Genomic DNA, 20,604 nt, shown 5'->3' on the forward strand with positions numbered 1-20,604 from the left:
TTTGCTCTTGCTTGCAAGTTTCCAAGGAACAAAAAGGTGCCAAAGAATGTCCTTGGAGCACTTGTATGTATAGATCTTGAGTTACACATAAGTGTTTGCATGTGGGACCCCAGCAGTCTGTCACTCAAAGCTTAGCTGAATTAAACCATTTTGGACAGGCACCCAAAACCCCCAAAGTGTGGGTGCCAGGCAGGCAAGGGGTTCCACAAATAAGGCACCATTACAGAAGAGGCCCTGTTTTGTTGTCCTAACCTTGCAGGGGCACTCAGAGAAGGATGTACAAAGATTATAGATGTGAATGGGCAGGTTTATATGGGAGCAGTCAGCCATTTAGGTAAGATTAGAGAATCTAAAGGAGTAACATGAACAAGAAAAAAAGGGGAAAAAGAACATGTCCCTGCACCAAGGAGGACAGTGGCATTAATTTCCCCAGTGAAGATTCACCCTCCACAGAAAGTTTGCTATGCACAGCCATTTGCTGCAAACTGCAGGGGGTGTGGGGTGGATTTTCAGCAGGGAAGCAACAAAAGGGAATGTGTTACCCCCCCCCCCCAGATCAGGACGTGCAAAGCTACCTTTAGTTTTAAAAGGGAGAAGAAAGGCAGGGCATTTGAAGTAACGTGTTTTGACTCCAACGAGTGTATAGGATGTGAAATTAAGGCTGGATGAATGTGTCGATTTTGGTTTCTCATTTTTCCAGTCTTAGGTTGAGTTCTCCACATTTCCACATCAGTTTGCAAAACCTTAAGACCTCAAGAAAATTTGTCAGCATTATAATGCAAATATCTCCTAATATATACTTGTTTGAATGGCATTCAAAAAATAGTTACGCTTGTGGAAGCCAGCACAATGAATCTTACTAACACAATAGGGTGTTTCTTCCTCTCCCCTGCCCACGTGCCCCTCCCAATTGACTCTGGAGGGTCAGAAGAAGCCCCAAAACAGCATACAGTGGCAGGAGGGGAGCTGGTTCCATCTGACTAGCAGAAATGCTTGCACTAAGGGATCATTCACCACAGTGCAACATTAAATTCTACCCATAGGATGCAATTTTGCCTAATATACATTTTTTTGCAATCAGTTTTCTCTCATTTCATGCAATTTTTGAAGTTATTCTCACTCATTTTTGCATTTTATGCCCATTTCTCCAATGTATGCATTTTTGTAAATGTTACTTGGTTGAAGAACTGTGCTGCTAAACTCAGAAGTCAGCTGCTGAAAGAAAAGAAAGGGGCGAGCATGGGCTGCCCCGACCTTAAATGCCCCCTACTAGTCCCACCCCCGCCGCCAGCCGATTGGCTGGCGCAGTGAATGATGAATGCTAATGAATCCCGGGATTCCCCAAGTCCCGTGGGGCTGCAGCCAGCCCCGCGAGGGTGTGAATGGGGCGTGAGCCTGCAACCACCCCTCCTCTGTATGTCGGGAGTGGCTTTCTGAAAAGTCAGTGGATTTGCCCTTAAATCAAATTTCTCCCCCATCCCTAATTGTAATCTTATTGAGCATTTATTCTGTGTGGTGTCTGTATCAAATGGGGGGAGGCAGTTTGTTGTGCCAAATCCACTCTAATTGCCAAACCTGAATTTTCTAGTGTACCTTCCCACCCACAAAAGGACAGTCTGGAAGCATCCTTAGGTTTCAACTTAATGCAGTTACCTGGCTGTAAACTCCGCTGAACACAATGGGAATTGTTTGTAGGCATGTGTAAGACAGTGCTGTCAGTCCCATTGAACTCTGAGGACTTACTTCTAAGAAACCTGCTACATCATGCTGCAAGTATGCTTAGGAATACAGCCCTAGTGCTCTGGAGATCAGGCAAACGAAAGGTCTGATTGAAGAAGGCGTTTTTATTACGGGTTACAAATTCCCAATTGGTCTGTGTTCAGAAATGTTATTTACCAGGAAAGCAACTAGTAGATGTAGCATGATATCAAAGAAACTGGAAATAACTTTTGTCATTGAATCAGCCCTATAAGAGACAGAGCATCTGTTGGGCGGACATGTTTCTCACGAACTGTCAATGATTCTCCTGCACTCAGTACCTTGGCATAGAGAGTACAATACTGAATTTTCTTCAGTGCCTCAGAGACTGTGGTTAAAACTGCTCCAAATGTATTTGGCATTCTTCTTCCTTGCTTTCTCAGATGGATTTTTATATATTTGATTATAGGATTGGGACTCTGCAGTTGTGACAAATGCTTTTGTATCTGAATAATCATGTAATGCTTGATTATTCTCTGAATTGCAGATGTTGATGAATGTGCGTCTGAATCACACCAGTGCAACCCCACCCAAATCTGCATCAACACTGAGGGAGGATATACTTGCTCCTGCACAGAAGGATACTGGCTTTTAGAAGGCCAATGTTTAGGTATGTAATACTTTGGGAGGAAGTGTCTTTAAAACAAAATAGTTTGTGATTTCTGCATGATGGATTGAGGGGAAATGTATGTCTAGACCACGTAAACAAAGGGAACTAAGGATGCTATTATTCAAAGGGATGGCAGGTCTCGGAGAGTGTCCTATGAGGTGTTAAGCAATCATGTCTGACCCAATGCAATGTTTTAATGCAAGACACTTCTACACATTTCAGCAAAGGGACATGGGTGGCGCTGTGGTCTGAAACACTGAGCCTCTTGGGCTTGCTAATCGGAAAGCCAACAGTTCGAACCTGTGCAATGGGGTGAGCTCCCGCTGCTCTGTCCCAGCTTCTGCCAACCTAGCAGTTCGAAAGCATACCAGTGCAAGTAGATAAATAGGTACCACTGTGGCAGGAAGGTAAATGGCGTTTCTTTGTGCTCTGGTTTCTCGCACGGTCCTCCGTGTGCCAGTAGCAGTTTAGTTATGCTGGTCACATGACCCGGAAAGCTGTCTGTGCACAAATGCCAGCTACAGTGGCCTCAAAGTGAGATGAGTGCTGCACCCCATAGTCACCTTTGACTGGACTTAACCATCCAGGGGTCCTTTACCTTTACCTACATAGCAAACAGTGTCTTGCATCCAAACAAAGTATTGGGTTTGCTGTGAGTCAATCGTATCTCTAAAGCATAAGTGAGTGTATCATTTGGGCTGGCCAGATGCACAAGGTGTTTGAGAAACCATCATTTTGATGTTTCTTCCTATTCCTTGGACTCCAGTATGACATCTTTTCAATAAGTGAACCAAATGTAAAACACATGCTATCAGCCATTATGAATTTGTGTTCCTTCAACTCACAAAAAGATTTTCTGAAATTGAACACATTCTTTCTTTAGAGATACTAGAGTAAGGTTCCATCTGGTCATTGGCCTTTTCCTACATGCATGGTAATAAAACTTGCCTTTATTTTGCCATTTTCATTTCCTGGCCTTGGAATCTTGGTCTATCCATTCTAAATCCCAACATTTTACCCACTACATTTTAATATTGCATTTTTAAATTGTTGTAACCCATCCTAGGACCTCACGGAGAAGGGCAGGTAAGAAATATAATATCATACTGAAGATCTGGAAATGCCTTTTAAACTAAGATTTGTTTAAGATGATGATGATGATGATGATGATGATGATTAAAAAGTGTTTTTAGCCAGCACAGCAAACTGGTAGACTTGTAGCTGTTCTCCTGACCACTTTGTTCTGAATGCTGTCTCTGAAGGAGGACACTTTTGGCCCATTCTCAGAGTCCAGAGGTGGTGAAGAAGCTCTTAGTGCTGCTGCTGCTGCTGCTGCTGCTGCTGCTTTCACACCAGCAAAGATTTTGATTACCATGCAAGTCAGTGCAGCATTCTTTTAAATGTAACTTTTTAATTTTTTTACAGCTGGGGGAGTCGCTGCTTCCTCTGTTGCAACATAATTTTTGCAGACGTGCTCACAGTGTGATATTTTCTGCTCTGCTTCTTTCTAATACCACACTGGAACATCATGAGCTTATAAAACTTGAGAAATACAAATTAAGACCAATTTTTTTTTTTGACGGTGTATGAACAGTGAGCAGCTTTATTTCTATATTACAGCTGCCATGTTTATTAATTGTACTGATCTCCAACAACACACTGGTCTGCTAGAAGCTATTAGCAAACATAGTCCCTGTTGAACAGGCTTAGATTAGAACCAATGTGCTAGTTCATGTAATTGAGTGCCTCTTTTTTTGTACAGCTTGTTCCATTCAAGAGATTTTGCTTGCTTAGCCACCATTAGAAGGTTTATGTTGGTATATTAAAAACATGGTTTGTGCTTCTGATATACAGGGTTTCTGACTAGTGTGTGTGCATGCAGTGATCTGGACTAAAAGCTAAAAGCATCATGAGGAGAGTGTTGGTATGAGTTGCATAATCTTCAGTTCTTCAAACTCGGACCCCCAGATGTTGGGCTACATCATCTCCAGCCAGTTTAGCCAATGGTCAGGGATGATGGGTGTTGTAATCCAACAGCATCTGTGGACTCAAGGCAGGCATGGACAGACCAATGGCGAAGGGAGATTACAGGGTTCAATGAAAGATTTTGTGTGCAAAGTAATGGGCCGGAACAATACAGCCTTTGATCACACTGAAATAATGAGATCTCTTAGCAAATGGTTGTTCGGGGTGCATGCGGTTATAAATTTTACTGTGTGGCAGGTGCAATTAATACTCTTGTTTGTTGTTCACATTTTTCTTTGCAGACATAGATGAATGTCGCTATGGTTACTGTCAGCAGCTATGTGCCAATGTACCAGGCTCCTACTCCTGTACATGCAATCCAGGATTTATCTTGAATGAAGATGGAAGATCATGCCAAGGTACCGTTTGTGCATGAGAGAGAGAAGACCAGAGAGCACAGTACCTTTTAAGCAAAACATTCAACTGATAGAGCTTTCCGAATCTCTTTGGAAGGGTATTCCAGAGGGTTGGTATAACAACTGAAAAGGCCTGTTTCCATGGTGTTTTCAGACGACAATCCATTGGCTATGTTATGGCCAGCAGAGTCTCCTATGAGGGACACAAAGTCCAATGTGGCTTTCAGCAGGGGGGATATTCTGCTATGTAGCCTGGTCCCATGCTGTTTAGGGTTTCCATGAGTTTGGCTTGGGAGCAGCAACAGGCAGCCAATGCAGATCACTAAGCACAATATCAATTTACCCACAGCCTTAAACACATTTATGAAGTTTAATGCATGGTGGTTCTTGCAATTTTCTTTTATGAAAGTCCTTGTTCTCCTTCAGCTGCAAAATCATCAAAGCTCTCTGGTCCTGAGTGTGGGGTGGGGGAAATCTCCTAGCAACATGCCCATAAAAAGTAATCTTAAGAGTTAAGGCTACAGTTTGTTACAGTCACAGACACGCCTTCATCCATTGCCCTTTCCCCCTTGTTTCATCCTGCTGCTTTTGGCCAGGTTTTGTTATGATTGAAGCAGTCAGAGTCTTAAAACTTGTAGATAAACAAGGAAGCACCTGCAGGATACACTTCAGTTTTGTTTGCCATATTGGTCTGAACCCAAACAGACTATGCAGAATCTTTTCAAGATGTCACAGTGGTAAATTGAACTTTTCCAGCACTGTAGCTTTGTTTGCATGTCAGCGTCCGATGTGTACTACCCCATGTTGCCCATTGAGTATAGTGGTTCCCTTGGCAGAGTAGCTCCCTCTGGCCTCATGTACAGAGACAGTTGGGGCAAACTAGGAGTAATTCTTACTTGCCATAAAGTAGTTCCACAAAGAGAATGAGCAACTAACTCACACATCTGTCACCTCTTTCTCTCTAAAGTGGTGATTTGTACATCTCCCAGAAATGACCTTTAGAACATCTCTCAGAGACAAAAGATCAGCTATGTTTTATTTATTTTTTCTGTGGGCTGTGTGTACAATGTCATGGCAGGGATGAGGAATTTATGGACCTTCACATGTAATTGTGCTACAGCTGCCACCATTCCTGACCACAAGCTATGGTGGTTGTGGCTAATGGGAGTTGTAGTCCAACAACATCTGGAAGTCCCCATCCCTGCCTCAAGGGAAGAAGATATTCCAATTACTTTTCTCTCTCTTTTGTAGCCAAAATCATCTCAGTAGGTTTTAATTTTAAGTTCTTTTTCATTGCTGTAAGCCTTAAATAAACTAGAGCCTTGAAAAAAGTGATTGATGCCGCTTTCCCACAGATGTGAATGAATGTACAACCAACAATCCTTGTGTGCAAAACTGTGTCAACACCTACGGCTCATTCCTTTGCCGCTGTGACCCTGGCTATGAATTAGAGGCTGATGGTATTAGTTGTACTGGTAAGTAAAAATTGTGGGCATTATTATCTTGGCTTTTAAGGGAAAGAATGTTTTTTCCACATGTACTTACATTGTTTTAAGAACAGCAGCAACAACAAATTGTACCCCACCCATCTGACTGGGGTGCCTTAGCCACTCTGGGTGGCTTCCGACAAAATATAAAGGTACACAATGAAACATCAAACATTAAAAGCTTCCTGAAACAGGGATGCGTTCAGATGTCTATGGAAAGTCATAAGATTGTTTATCTGTGTGACATCTGACGGGAGGGCATTCCACAGGGAGGGCACAACTACTGACAAGGCCTTCTGCCTGGTTCCCTGTAACTTCACTTCTTACAATGAGGGAAACACCAGAAGTCCCTCAGAGCTGGACCTCCATATCCAGGTTGGGGGATGGGAAGTGGAGATGCTCCTTCAAGTATACATGGAAAGTTAGAGTGATGAAACTAGGAAGGATTAACAGGAACATCTAATCCCACAAAATGTAGGACTCTGAGCAGTTATTTCCATTTGTTTCAATCGAGCATACTCTCAAGTAAAGGTGCTCAGGATTGTGTGGGTATATGTATTTTGTTGAATCAGTGCCTCTTAACTGTAGAACCTTAGACTACACCTTGCTTGGCCTCCTGCAGGTGAACTAAAGAAGCATTTACAGTACACATGTTCTTGCCCCAAGTGTGTTGGCAGTGACCTTAAATCACTGAAGTCAATGAATTTAAGCATATGACTGCAACAAGGATTATATGGCTGTTTCTTGTGTTTTCATACTTGTTTCAGTTATGGAACACTTATTATACACTTGGTTTAATTTGAAAATGATTAGTTAAGCCTGTTTGTGTTCTGAAATGGTCTCCTGTGCCTAGTTAAATGAGTCAAGCTCTGGGAAAAACACATCTCCAAAAAATGCCCCCCCCCCAATTTACCATAAGTAGATGCAACACTGCCTGGCTTACAGAAAAAGAATACTCAGGGTGGGTCTTACTCAGAGTAGACCTATTGAAATTAATGTACCTAGCTTAGTCATGTTCATTCATTTCAGTGGGCCTGCTCTGAGTTAAATCTAGCTAAAAACTACCCTCGGTTTGTGCAGATAGGGGACCTCTTTGGCTAGGGGTGAGGAAACTCAGGCCCAGGGCCTCCAGGCCTCTCCAGCTGACCCTCAAAACTCTCCCCAAGTCACACTCCCTCTGCCTAGGCCATGGCCTAGAAGGGATGCAACTGCTTGGCTGAAAAAGGTTCCCCTTCCTTCGGTGGAGACTGGTTCAATAGGGAGAATGGGGCACTGCCACCTGACCTCTCTCCCCATCCAGTTCCCACCTGCCTGCCTTCTTACTTACACCTAACCCAGACAGTGGCACTGCCTGTCAACATCTTCCTCCTTAGTCCAAGGTTGCCTCTTGTAGGGAGCAGGATGGGGCAAATCTAGACTTAAGTCAGATCTGCCTGTCATTTGCTCTGGCTTCACTTCACCAAGATTTCATTTTAAAGGGAAAACAGTACTCCAGACACAGCATTTGAGCTGGTATTTCTGCCTACAGTAGAGCTCTTTCAACATCATGATGTACTTGCTAAAGAATTACCGTATTTTTCGCCCTATAGGACGCACTTTTGCCCCTCCAAAAATGAAGGGGAAATGTGTGTGCATCCTATGGGGCGAATGCAGGCTTTCGCTTGCTCTCCAGGCTTCAGGAAGCTATCCACAAGCCGTGGGAGAGCTCCCTGCATCCCGAAGCCTGGGGGCATGCTGAGCTCAGCGCCCCCCAGGCTTCGGGCTTCGCGCAACTCTCTGCAAGCCGTGGGAGGGTTGCGCGAAGTCACACAGCTCTCCCACGGCTTGTGGAGAGCTGCTTGTTCTGGGGGCTGGGGTCGGGGGAAGCTTGGGCTTCCCCCACCCCAGCCCCGCGCCTGGGGGGGGGAAATAATTTTTTTTCTTTATTTCCCCCCAAAAAAACTAGGTGCGCCCTATGGGCCGAAAAATACGGTAGTACACTCCATGCTAAACACTTAATTTTGGTACTTCTGAGGGTCAGTTCTTAATTTGGCATATTGCTACTAGACATGCTCCTTTTTTTCACCATCTGCCTGCATTTGTTATTTGCAGACATCACAGGAAGGAAAAAACCCAAAACCCAATGGTTTCCCTAAGAGATACAGCATGCCAGTTCTGGGATTAGATTGCCTAGTTGTCAAACCCAAATCCCCAAATATTATTTTGTTTGGTGTTGTTATTGTACCTAAAATTGCAAGGTCCTGTACAAAAATAGCGCTGGTGTTGCCCATAGATTCCTTTGACCTCCTCTCCCATTAGTGTCAAAAGGGAATAAATCAGCTTGGCTTTTCTTCACTTTGGCTCAGCGTTGGAATTGTTTTAATCCTGTGGGCTTCTTCTGAATCTAAAGTTCGTGCACATCTCCCCAAATATACCAAATAAAATCTGGTTTCAATCAACGTTTTGGAAGTTTGCTTAGTCATCCTAGTATTGTGAAACCCTTTGCTGGCCTAGTCTGGCACATCTGTAGTGATTCTAAAATTGGTTAATGGCTGTAGATTATATAACATGATTTACACAATCCAGCAGCGTTACAAGGGGCAGGGCAGCATCAGAATACCTTATCTAGGAAAGGACAGTTTTAGATAGGCAGCTTCGCAATGTGGGCCAAGAGTGGCAGGGGTGAGCATACAAAACATGAATGGTACATAGGTGGGGAGCTCCTTTGTCTCATAAACTGCATGGTGGATAAAGTCAGCTTGTGCTTGCCACACACGACTGGTTCAGGAAGTGATACATGGCAGGGAATATGATGTGAGGGTGATGAGAGATGGGCTGCCCTCTGTTTGTTTAGGTGGAATTCGGGTCATGAGATGGTCCATGGGTTGTGGCCTCCAGTGAAACTCAAAGGCAACTTAAGAGGGTCAGTAAGCACCATAAAACTAGTGTTATAGAAAATGAGTTGAGAAACAAAGGTTGAACCACTTACTCATATTTAGCAGGTAATGGTCTGAACCTATCACCAATGAACTGCTAACTCTTCCTAATCCCAAATTTACAGATATGGATGAATGCAGCTTCTCGGAATTTCTTTGTCAGCATGAATGTATCAACCAGCCAGGTAGTTACTACTGCTTCTGCCCTGCTGGTTACGTTCTTCTGGATGATATCCGATGCCAGGGTAAGAACATTTTGCCAGCTATTTTTTTTTTAATTAAAAGACAAACACAAGAATAAACATTAACCTTTTTCTTGAAATAATAGTTAATGAAGCAAAGGATGAACATAAGATCTAAGCAATTAGAAATGCATGTTGGGAGCTATTGTACAACACTGCTGAACACATAACTATGTGTGTGGTGTCATTACAGTTCACAAGGTTCTTGGCCTACGCAACCATTCTCCAGTGCAGTTAAGGATTACACAACAGGTCCCATGCTATTCCTTTTTTTCTGCTCCAACTGTGAAGAAAACGTCAAATCGCCCAATGAGCTTAATAGAGAGAGTTGACTCCATACAAAACATGCTTGTTTACTACCGAATTGTGGACAGCAGTGAACTCATTAAAATACCTTACCAAGCAACCAGTTCTTCTGGGTGTATGTAGCATTCCCCCCTCTACCAAGCATAATTGGAAAGTGTTGTTTGCACTGGATCCAACATAACAAGAGATAAGCTCAGCAAGTTCTCCTCTCAACCTGTGCAGAAATGCCGTCTGTACGTAGCTTAAGTCCTCCAGACAATCAACTGCACCTGAGTTACAGGCCCAGATGGTGAAAGGTCAGTCAGTGTAATTAATGTAATGGAAAGTGCAGCATCAGTCAGAGAGGATGTTTCTGGGTCCCACAGGTACATCCTGGTTCATGCTAAAATAATTCTCCAACACAGTTGTGTATATGCTTCTTTGATAACACAGAATGAAGCAGTTATGAAGAAGCCTTATCAAGTATGAACCAGTCATCACAGTTCCTTAGCTCACATCAACATTCTCCTTCAGCACACTGATTACATTGGTGGGGAAACAAACATGGAGTATGGCCAGTTGAATTACATGGCTAGGTCACTGTTGCCCCACTTAAAGGAGAAAAGGTAGTTGGGGGCCATAATGAAACCTCCTGGTCAAACCCCCTAATTCCCTTCAATTTTTGCTAGATCACACACCACCCAACATAGCTTTATCTCATAATTCTATAACTCCTTGAGGAGACATCACAATGAGTTTTAATTACGTGCTTGCTTTGTTGCCCTGTGTTTAGGGTTTGAGAGTTTTGACATGATCCGCAGTGAATTGTATGATCTCACATTTGCAAGAAGCTGAGCCAATATTCATTTGCTGTTCCTTCGTCCTCCTCTTCTTTGGGTACATTCAGACATGTCAAAATATTTGGGTTGATCCACACACACACACACACACACAATCAGAACAACCCTGTGAGATAGATTAGGCTGAGAAAATATGACTAAAGTCACTTAGTGAGCTTTGTGGGTGGAGATTCAGTCCCTGAAAACACTCTAAACACTACAGTACATCCTACTGGACATTATACATGTGTAGCATCTTGCAAGTCTCTTTCAGATGTGTTTTAGTTAAATAGTATTCCGTGCCACAAGTGCTATGGGGTTAAAACACTTATTAAAATATACCAATATTTACTTCTATTTTTTGCATTTTAGATATTAACGAATGTGACGTTGGGAACCACACTTGTACCTTGCAACAAACGTGTTTTAATGTCCAAGGAGGATTCAAATGCCTAGACCCAATAAGGTGTGAGGAGCCTTATATCCTGATCAGTGAAAAGTGAGTAATATCTTCATAGAAATAGGAGGATATTTATCTTCTTCAAGAGGCATGTGCTGTTTGGACTTTCTGCTGCTAGCTTTGCGTTACACAATTCAGATTTTAGGGATCTTTCTCTGATTCCTCTTTAGGTGTATGCATGAAGTGAGAATGCAACTGACAGAAAACTGGAAAAATTGATTTCATATGGCTATGCTCATCAAGAAGCTAGAACTACCTGTGGCTCATTGTTGAGTGTATACTCAGTGGCAAACCCAGGTCTATTGCTGTGTATCTGGCCCTTAGCTTAAATAAAAATCTAACTCTTAACGGCATGTATCCCCTCCTGTAATAGTACATTCAATATGCAGAATCCTTGTGAGGATGAAATGAGTTGTAGACCTTCCCTGACCTCCTGGCATTCTTTATTCAGTCTACATATCTCATCACTCACTTCAAGTCCGCTCCCTTCTACATAGAAACACATGAAACTGCCTTTTATGCAGAGTCAGGCCATAGGTCCAGCTAGGTCGGCATTGCTGCAGAAGTGCTTTGTTGAGTGCAGCCACTGCACTAGCTTTCTCACACTGGTGGGTTATGGTTGTTTACCTGGACAGGTGAGGTGACAGGGAAGTTGGCATGGCTTCCAGTGCTCCTACAAGTGAATCTGCACCACACCAGCCACCTCCCAGCTAGCAACCTGCCAGGAATCTAGCAGAGCATCTTCAGCCCAGCCAGTGAGCTGCTTCTGAATTACTGATAGCCGCTCTTTGGGGTCTCCCAGCCATATCTGGAGATGCCAGGGATTTAATCTGGCACCTTCTGCATGCAAAGCAGATGTTCTAAAACTGACGTCCCTTTCCCAGTTTGTTTTAGTCACAGCGTGGTTTACACACAAGAGTTTTCAGCAGCAATAGGTTCTGCTTCTCCTTGATCCCACATTAGTCCTTTTTCTATCTGCACTCCATCATTTCTGCCTAGCCCCTGATGGAGATGCAGATTGCTGCTTCCCACTCATCAGATGATAGATGCAATGAGCAGGGCAAAGGCAATATTGGTCCCATTCTGCATCAGGCCCCCTTGCTTGCAATTTGTGTGGGCAAAGCCTGCACGTAAGGTAACAGACCTTAGCAGAGCCAATGTATTGCCTTGTCTGCCCCCAAGGCGATGTTATAAGAACTGCTTCTTAGCTTCTTTTAACAGTAACAGGCACAAAATATAAAATCCCTTGTCAGGCCACCAGATGGCAAAAGACTCAACTGTATTTCTAGTTAAGCTAGAAATACTCTATGCTTATGAAGAAATAAGAGCAGGTTTTATTAGTCATTCAAAGGTCTTCAGAGTTGAGCTGTCATTCAGTGCTATTCCATAGAGGATGTTGATGGTACATTGTTTGCCTCTCTTGATGCAAAACAATGCATTTAAGGTTTAAGAACCCAAGTATAAATGGTATGTGCATATTAATGTAGGTCTTGTAAACTGTGGAATATCGGTCAATAAACGGATTGATTTAACTGTTATAAACTGGTTAATCTAACAGGTGACTGACTTCACAAATTTGTTGATAAACGCTTGTAACACAGCAGGGTGTAGATTATAAAACAGGTTATAGAGAAAACTGAAGTTGAGGATGCAGAGGTTGTGCTATGCATTCAGATACTAGATATCCTTTCTTGCTAAGCAACACAAAACAAATTCTCTTTGGAAATTTGCTCAATGTCAGACATAGCAGCAATAATAATTAGTAGAGTGAATAACTCATTCAGGAAAACATATGCCATTATAAATGTGTTAATTTTCAGAGTACTGCATGACTCTCCGTTGTTTTTGGTGGCAATACTACTACTAATAGTAACAATTTCTGTTCTTCTAGTCACTGTATGTGCCCAGCTGAAAATCCTGGATGCAGAGACCAGCCATTTACCATTTTGTACAGAGACATGGATGTTTCAGGGCGCACTGTGCCGTCTGATATATTTCAAATGCAAGCAACGTCCCGCTACCCTGGTGCTTATTACATCTTCCAGATAAAATCAGGAAACGAGGGAAGAGAATTCTACATGCGTGTAAGTGGGACAGGATCTTGCATGGCAGATTTCTTCTTCTTCTTTTGAATACTGTTTAAAACCTCAAGCTCTCTTTGTGTCTTCCACACAGCAAACTGGACCTATCAGTGCCACTCTAGTGATGACCCGTCCTCTGAAGGGGCCACGTGACATTCTCTTGGACCTGGAGATGATTACTGTTAATACTGTCATCAACTTCAGAGGAAGCTCTGTCATTCGGCTGAGGATATATGTATCGCAGTATCCCTTCTAAACCAAGAGTTTCATTGCTTTATTTTGTAAAACACAAACACACACACACACACACACACACACACACACACACAGCTGAAAAGGGCATTATCCCTTTTCTGCCAGAACTTTCTTCTCAGGAGTCAGTGCGTCTAATAACTCAACATGAAATCAGCAATAAAAGTTGCCATAATGGCTCATATTACAATGATGGGCCAGACCTCCTCCTCATGGTTTGAAACCACCTGAGCATTACATTGCCAATGGATTCCATAGGTGTTTTTCCTGCAATGATCATGTGCTGTTAAGAATCTTTTGTCTTGCTTTCCAAAACTTTTTATACAGTGTGATTATAAGCTTAAGAAACTGTGAAGTTCTCTCCCTTTATCCTGGCAATGCTGTTTAGCAGAATAACCAGAGAAACCGTGGGAAATGCTGGCTTTTGCTGTTCTGCTCTCTCTTTTTTCTTCCGCTAACACTTGTGGAATCAGGGAACCACCAGCCGCCTTCTCAAAAATGTCTTTGGAATCATCAGTTCTGCCCTGTTATGTGTCTCTATAGAAACTGCCCCTCATTCATCTTCTTCCCCCCCCCCATAGAAAAAAATCCTTCTTTTCAGCCTGGGTTCTTTTCTGCCTTAAAACTTTGGGAAGAATCATGTAGTCACACATGGCCTAGAAAACTGAAGGAAAGGACAGTGGCTCAGTGATGGAGCATCTGTTTTGCAAACAAAGGGTCCCAGGTTTAATCCCCAGCATCTCAGGGTAGTGTTAAGGATACCCTCTGCCCTGTCTAAAACTCTGGAGTCATTGTCAGTTAGTGTAGACTAGCCATTCTCAACCTTGGGTCCCCAGCTGTTGTTGGACTGCAACTCCCATCATTCCTAGCCAGCATGGCCAGTGATCATACATGATGGGAGTTGTGGCTCAAGAACATCTGGGGGCCCAAGGTTGAGAAAGGCTGGTGTTGAAGATGTTGAGCCAGGTAGACCAGTGGCCTGACTCAATTTCCTATATGCTTGTTGAAGAGCTCCCCCACTATCCAGGGCCATGTGCTTGTAACATGCCATAGAAATTTGATGCTGAAATATGAAAAATCCCACTGGACATGCTCAAGCCACTGGGTTCACATGTTGCATCTTTTTGGATCCCAGCCACTACCAGGCACTGGGTTTTGATGGAAAGATCACTAGTACTGTTTAAAATATTTATTGTAAAATATACAGGGCCTGGTTCTCCATTTACAATTTGGGCTCCGTTTATAAGTATTGTGATTTATAATCACAAGACAGTCTGCCATAGATAAGGAGCTGCGCTATGAAATCAAACACATGCAGGTCACATTTCAGTAGCTCTGAGAAACAGTCTGCATTCTGAACACCAATAAGAGGCTTCTTTGTTCTCTTCTGTTAGTAGAGAAAGCAATACCTAGGGTTGTGGCACAGTTCAGAGGTAAAATGCATACACCTGGGGGCAGAGGAAGAAATTCCGTTCAGTTCACATTTAAAAGCAAAACTTGCAAAACTGTACCTAGTGAAACAATAGGCTGACTAAAGCACAGCCATCTTTCTAAATTCTCACTTCTCCAAATTTTGCAATGCAGTTCACACAACTCTGAATTTTGCAATTCAATTCTCCAGCCACGTAATGTATCTTATATGCAGAGAAATGCATATATTAGTGAAAATGACGTGCTAAAATGCATTGTTTTAGGAAGATGTGTCTTGCAAAAATGTGTATATTAGGGAAGACAGCATACAAAAATGTGTATATTTGGAGAAATTGGCACAAAAATGCTGATGAATTTTCATGAGTATTTTTTATTTAAAAAGTCACAGGCTGATGTGGAAACGTGGAGAACTGAATTTAAGGCTGGAAAATGAGAAACTGAGAGAAATAGAAATTGACAGGTTCACTCATCCTAAGCGCACACAAGATCCCGGTCCAGTTCATAGCTCTCCAATTAAAGGATCTCAGGTACCAGACTAGGAAATATGTCTGTCTGATGCCATGGACTGCTACTACTAGCAGCAACTGTAGACCATTTGGGATAGAGCATTTCCCTTTGGGGAAAGAGAACCTGTAGCTCTGTATGAACTACACACAGTGGCTCATGTCCCAAATAACCATTTTTATGTTGCATGACATTTATTTGCTTTGGGGAACTTTTTATTTCTTGATTCTTAACCATTTCAAGATGTGAACTATTTCACTCTCTTCTGCTTCTGTTAGATTGCTTCCAAGGTTGAGCTGACATAGGATTTAGCTAATGTGAACTAGTTACACGAGACTTAACAGAGCAATCCTAGCCACATCTATTCAGAAGTAAGTCCTATTAAATCTAACAGAGTACTCCTAGGCAAGTGGGGTGACGATTGCAGCCTAAGTCTGCTCTTTTAATGCACATCCGAAATAGCACATTTGCTCTGAATTTCAAAGGTAGCTCAGCAGCCAAGACAGCCAGGGCTAGGAAATGTAAGATACGAAGATATTGCCTGTGCCTCACCTGGGATTATTGTGGTTGTACACAATAATGCTCTTCTAAAATCCCAGCGAGGTACAGCAAGAAGATATTTATGGGAGCAAAAAATGAAACCAATTATATTTAGGATACAACTGTGAATGTGGCTCCTGGTTTTTTTCATAAAACATGTTTTCTTCTTCCAATATTGTTGAAGGGTTGATTTCTGGCACCAGTAGTGTAACGTGTGCACTTCTAAATAATTTCAACAGATCTGCGTAACAATAGATAGTCATGAAATTTATTAATATTATTACTGTATCTTGCTTAGTTTTCACAAAGGTTTTTGAGAGAGCAACAGATTGTTCAGGAATTTAAAACATTAAATTGTTCAAAATTTTAAAATTCAAGTCAATTATAATGAATCTATATGCTTGGTTAGTTTTTTGGAATGGTATTCCAAAACCATTAGAAGTGTGTTCTGGGCCTAGTTGTACTTAACTTATAGGCTGTGCAACATGTTAATATTCTCCATGCTTAAATTTCAGTGTTTTAAGCTCCACAAATTCTTCTGTGAAACAAGCAACGTTGTGCGGATCCAAAGAAAATATGCTTTGCATATCTAGGTTGGGACTCTCAATAACCTCTACATTAAATGATTAAATATGGTTTCATAGAATATACCATTTCAACATAGACTGACAATTATTTCATGGGACCAGCACACCAAGAAAACATAGGTACATAACACAAGCATGATTTAATACTCTAGCTTGAATATTGCAATGAACAAGCTTGAAGTATTCTAAAAAGTATTTTTCAGATGGGTTTTTAATGGTGTCACCAAGTATAGCACTTTATCCAACACAGGGGTGAAATGGTGATTATTCACTTACATGCAACAAAGGAAAGAGGTGACCTTGAGGCACCGGTGACATGGAGGCTGTTCCCCATTCCTAGTGACCCATAGCTGTTGAGAAGCCTGTTCCTATCAGAACCTCTTTCTCCAGCATTGCCCTATCATGGGCCCTGTCTGGGTCAATACAATCCATTCTCACCATCAGCAACACATACATCTTCATAATCCAGATGGTCATCGTTTGATACTGCAATGTAACTAGTTTCCAACACAAAGAGGATAATGTAATTTACGCTACATGTCTTTGGTGTTTCTGATTCATACACAAATCCTTACTAATTTGTATCTGAACCGAGCTTTTTTTAAAAAAATAATTAAAAATTCTTGCATTATTTTTTAAAGATTGTGAATGAACACAGCATTGAATATGCCAATGTGGAAATGTTCTTTAAAGTGTTTGTACAAAAAAAATTCCAATAAAATTATAAGTGATTTTTTTGATGTGAACATTTTTTTTTTTAAAAAAAATGAAGTTACAATAATGCACAGGGGTTTATTACTTTAGCATTTCTTAGTATTGTTCTGTGGACCCCAGTTTCCAAGAGACTCCAGGGTGTTCCAGAACTTACCCAGGGTTCAGTTTCCTTGGAATGAAGGTTAATGGAGACTGTGGGTTTTTTTTTATATATATAGGTAATATATAGGATATATATTACACATATACACAACCTGAGCATAGGACAGGGTGGGGGGCTCACAGCATTAACACCCCCAATAGATCTTACTTCTTCATTACAGTTCCAGGGAAACTCCAAGCTACAGCTCTGAATCAGCAGAGAGCAAATCATGCCTCTGTCTCCAGCTTCCAGCACCAGTTCAGTGCACACATATAACACCCCTATCTTGCCCAATGTCAGGGACTGGACTGAAGAGAAGGGCGGGAATCGCCCCCTCCTTCTCCTCTGCTTCCCCCCTCCCCTTCTCCAGTAGTTTCAAGAGAAGAGGGAGACAGGATTGAATTACAGCAGAACGAGGAGCTGCCAAGTTATGAGGTATTATAGGAGGGGGGGAGAGAGAACTGCCAGCAGAGACATCCTTGGAGAGCATAGAAGCACCACCATCCCTGCATACTTGCCGCTCACTTAGAATTCAAGAGCAAAGGGCCCAATAACATTTGACTCCTGAGGCCCCCCGTCGAGCCACGGGCTGTAGATGGGGAAAGACGTGGAGGAGCTCAGGTTGACCGACGTCACTATGGAGTTAAGGACTGGATTCTTTGTCTTGTACCACAATGAATAAATAAAACCATAAGTACAATTTTTAACCACAGTCCCAGCTTAGGTGCAACAGAAAACTGCAGTTAGTGTAAACCAAGAAGTGAATGCTTTCATCTTCCCCTTGTACCTGAAGCGGTGTGTGTGTGTGTGTGTGTGTTTGCATCCAATACTCAAGCACACTCATTCTCAAACATGTTATGTCTTAAATAGGATGGCCATGTCAGAGGATAGTCCTCTATTGCTGAAGTCACACCTATTTGCTCTGGCTTTGGGCACTTGAGGTCCATTTTTTTTAGGGGGGTTCACTTTATATTTCTAATTTTAAGTTGTTTTAAGGTGCTTTTAATATCAAGTAATACTGTGTTTTAACATTAATGCTTTGTTTTAATTGTTGTAACCCACTCTGGGGCCACAGGGTGAAGGGCAGGCAATAAATTGTAATAGTAATAGTAATAGTTGAAGGGCTATTGGGTCCACCTGTGGTTTAAAGACAACCCCAAGAACTTTGCCCACAAGGTTTGATTTCAAACTGCACAGGCAAGGAAAAATACAGTATGTCAGCTTATGTCCCTCGATGTCCACCTGTGAGAATGACCCATGGGGCTTGGGGAAAACCTAATGCTCTGGCCCACCAGTTGGAAATCTCCCCTCCCCCCCAATCTAGAGAGGGGGTAAAGAGGTAGCCAAGTTTGCTGATGATACCAAATTGTTCAGGGTCGTTAAAGCAAAAGAGATGGCAAGGAGCTTCACAAGGATTTCTTCAAACTGGGTGAGCAATAAAATGGCAATTGCATTTTTTTTTATCATTCTGATTATTTAATACCATGTAAACAAGTGTAAAGTGTTGCACATTAGGGGGATGGAGATCCTAATTTCTCATTTACACTAAAGAGGTTTGTAGTGACTGGCCATATATGAAATGCAGGAGTCATACTGGATAACTTGATGGAGAGGACAAGTCAGTATGCGGCAGCTGTGAAAATGGCAAATTCCATAATTTCTTGGATCTCACAGTACTAAATACTGGAAGAGAAAAATCCAGTCTGTCTGCATGACAGATTCACCACTGAATTCTTTTCCAATGGAATGCTCCCCTGTGAAGGTTTACTAGAGTAAATTTGGAATGCTGTATAGTCTTAATCACACAGACTACTAAACAAAACCAGCTCATACGTCAGGTTGTGTGTTTTTTAACCACTCCCCAGCTAACTCTTATGCGTGACTGTGGTAACACATGTCCTGCCAACATGACATTCATTGGGACACATTAGACTTGACAAACTATTCACAGCGCTGATAAGGATCTTTAGCCATTTCAAATACAAATGAACATCTCTGTTGCAAGATTCAAGTGCCACCCATGTTTCACAGAACTTCCCTGTACTGCACACCAAACAGATTAATTCAGAAGCGTGCCCTTGCCGAAAGGTGCCTTAATAAAGACAAGGAGATGCAGAACCAGATGTTCTAACTAGCCTCCTCCAGGACATATGACGACTGACTTATTCTCATGGCAAAAAAAGGTTGAAAGTTGAATGCCTCTGGTGATAAACCTGTAAAGTCAGTTTCAGCTCTATAAATAGGTATGGTTATCAAAGGCTCCATGAATGTTTAATGTGCTTTGCAACTTCGGTGAAAGTAGTTAATCTGTAAACTGGTGTAGTGGCTAAGAGGCTGAGCTGTGAATCAGAAAATCTTCCATTCAGATTTCACCTCTGCCATTAACTCGCCTGGTAACTGTAGTCTTGGACAAGTTTTTTTTGCAATGTGGGGAATGATACTGATCTGCCTTGCGGGGTTGCTGGGAGAATTACTGAGACAATGTACGTGAGCCTTGAATACTCTTAATGTATGATGCAAATGCTAAGTTATTGCTGTTATTTTAAAACAATCATATCTTTAGCTTCATATTTATGTTTGAGGGTTTTTACAGTTTGCTGTATTACAATTCAAAATTTCGCAGAAGAGCAAAACACTGAATTCTGCAAACTGAATAAATTTTGCAACTATCTACAGGATACTATTCTGTTTTGAGAAGAGTATAAATAAACTAGATCCTTCTGTGCTCAACAGGTAACTTATTCATTTGTTGTTGTTCCTTTAAACTATCTGGAAGATCCTGGCCAAAAATGTTGATTGTTGTAAATTAAAATAACCAAACGTATTATTTGTTTTTCAGCTTAACCCATTCCTGGCATAAAATTTGTGGTTGCATTTAATGTGTTAGGATGCGAGTGTGATTGGAGCCACACAATTCCAGAAGGAGTTTCCCGTATGAAGTTGTGATAAAACCACAAGCTGCTGCTAGTACCAGGAAGGCTGCTTCCAACAACTCCCCTCATGAACACAACAGTTCCAATTCTGCTCACCACCACCCCTCCACCCCACATTATAGAAAGGAAAAAGCAGGCATGTTAAATGCAATCATATATTTAATGTTCCTTGAGATGCGGCAACTTGCACTACTCGAGTGCTGCAAAAGTGCTGCAAAACCCGCTTCAGCTCTAGTTGTGCTGCCATAAAGCATTCTGCAATACAACACAACTACTGAGAAATGCAACAAGGCACACGGGGCCAGTCCTCCTTTAACACTAAGCCAAACCATATATAGCTCAATGCAAAGAAGAAAATGTGTAGGCTCCCAGAGAGGAGATTGTGGCTGCTTTACTCCTTCCTGGTAGTTCTGCTCCACTAAGCCATGGACAAGCCTTGGTTG

The 20,604-nt window shown here is 42.0% G+C and overlaps 1 protein-coding gene across 3 annotated transcripts in view; it reads left to right on the forward strand.

The window, feature by feature from the left end:
- FBLN5 (fibulin 5) overlaps nt 1-16,431 on the forward strand; it is a 53,624-nt gene extending 37,193 nt beyond the window's left edge. For all 3 annotated transcript variants that reach the window (XM_083735815.1, XM_083735816.1, XM_083735817.1), the window contains 7 exons: nt 2,246-2,368; nt 4,636-4,752; nt 6,105-6,224; nt 9,277-9,396; nt 10,890-11,016; nt 12,869-13,061; nt 13,153-16,431. In XM_083735815.1, coding sequence (XP_083591941.1) covers nt 2,246-2,368; nt 4,636-4,752; nt 6,105-6,224; nt 9,277-9,396; nt 10,890-11,016; nt 12,869-13,061; nt 13,153-13,314 — 962 coding nt within the window. In that variant the 3' untranslated portion in view covers nt 13,315-16,431. The remainder of the gene's footprint in view (nt 1-2,245; nt 2,369-4,635; nt 4,753-6,104; nt 6,225-9,276; nt 9,397-10,889; nt 11,017-12,868; nt 13,062-13,152) is intronic.
- Nucleotides 16,432-20,604: the final 4,173 nt, after the last annotated feature.

Source organism: Podarcis gaigeae (genome assembly GCF_964106915.1).
Source record: "Podarcis gaigeae genome assembly, chromosome: 1".
In the NCBI taxonomy this organism is placed as follows: domain Eukaryota; kingdom Metazoa; phylum Chordata; class Lepidosauria; order Squamata; family Lacertidae; genus Podarcis; species Podarcis gaigeae.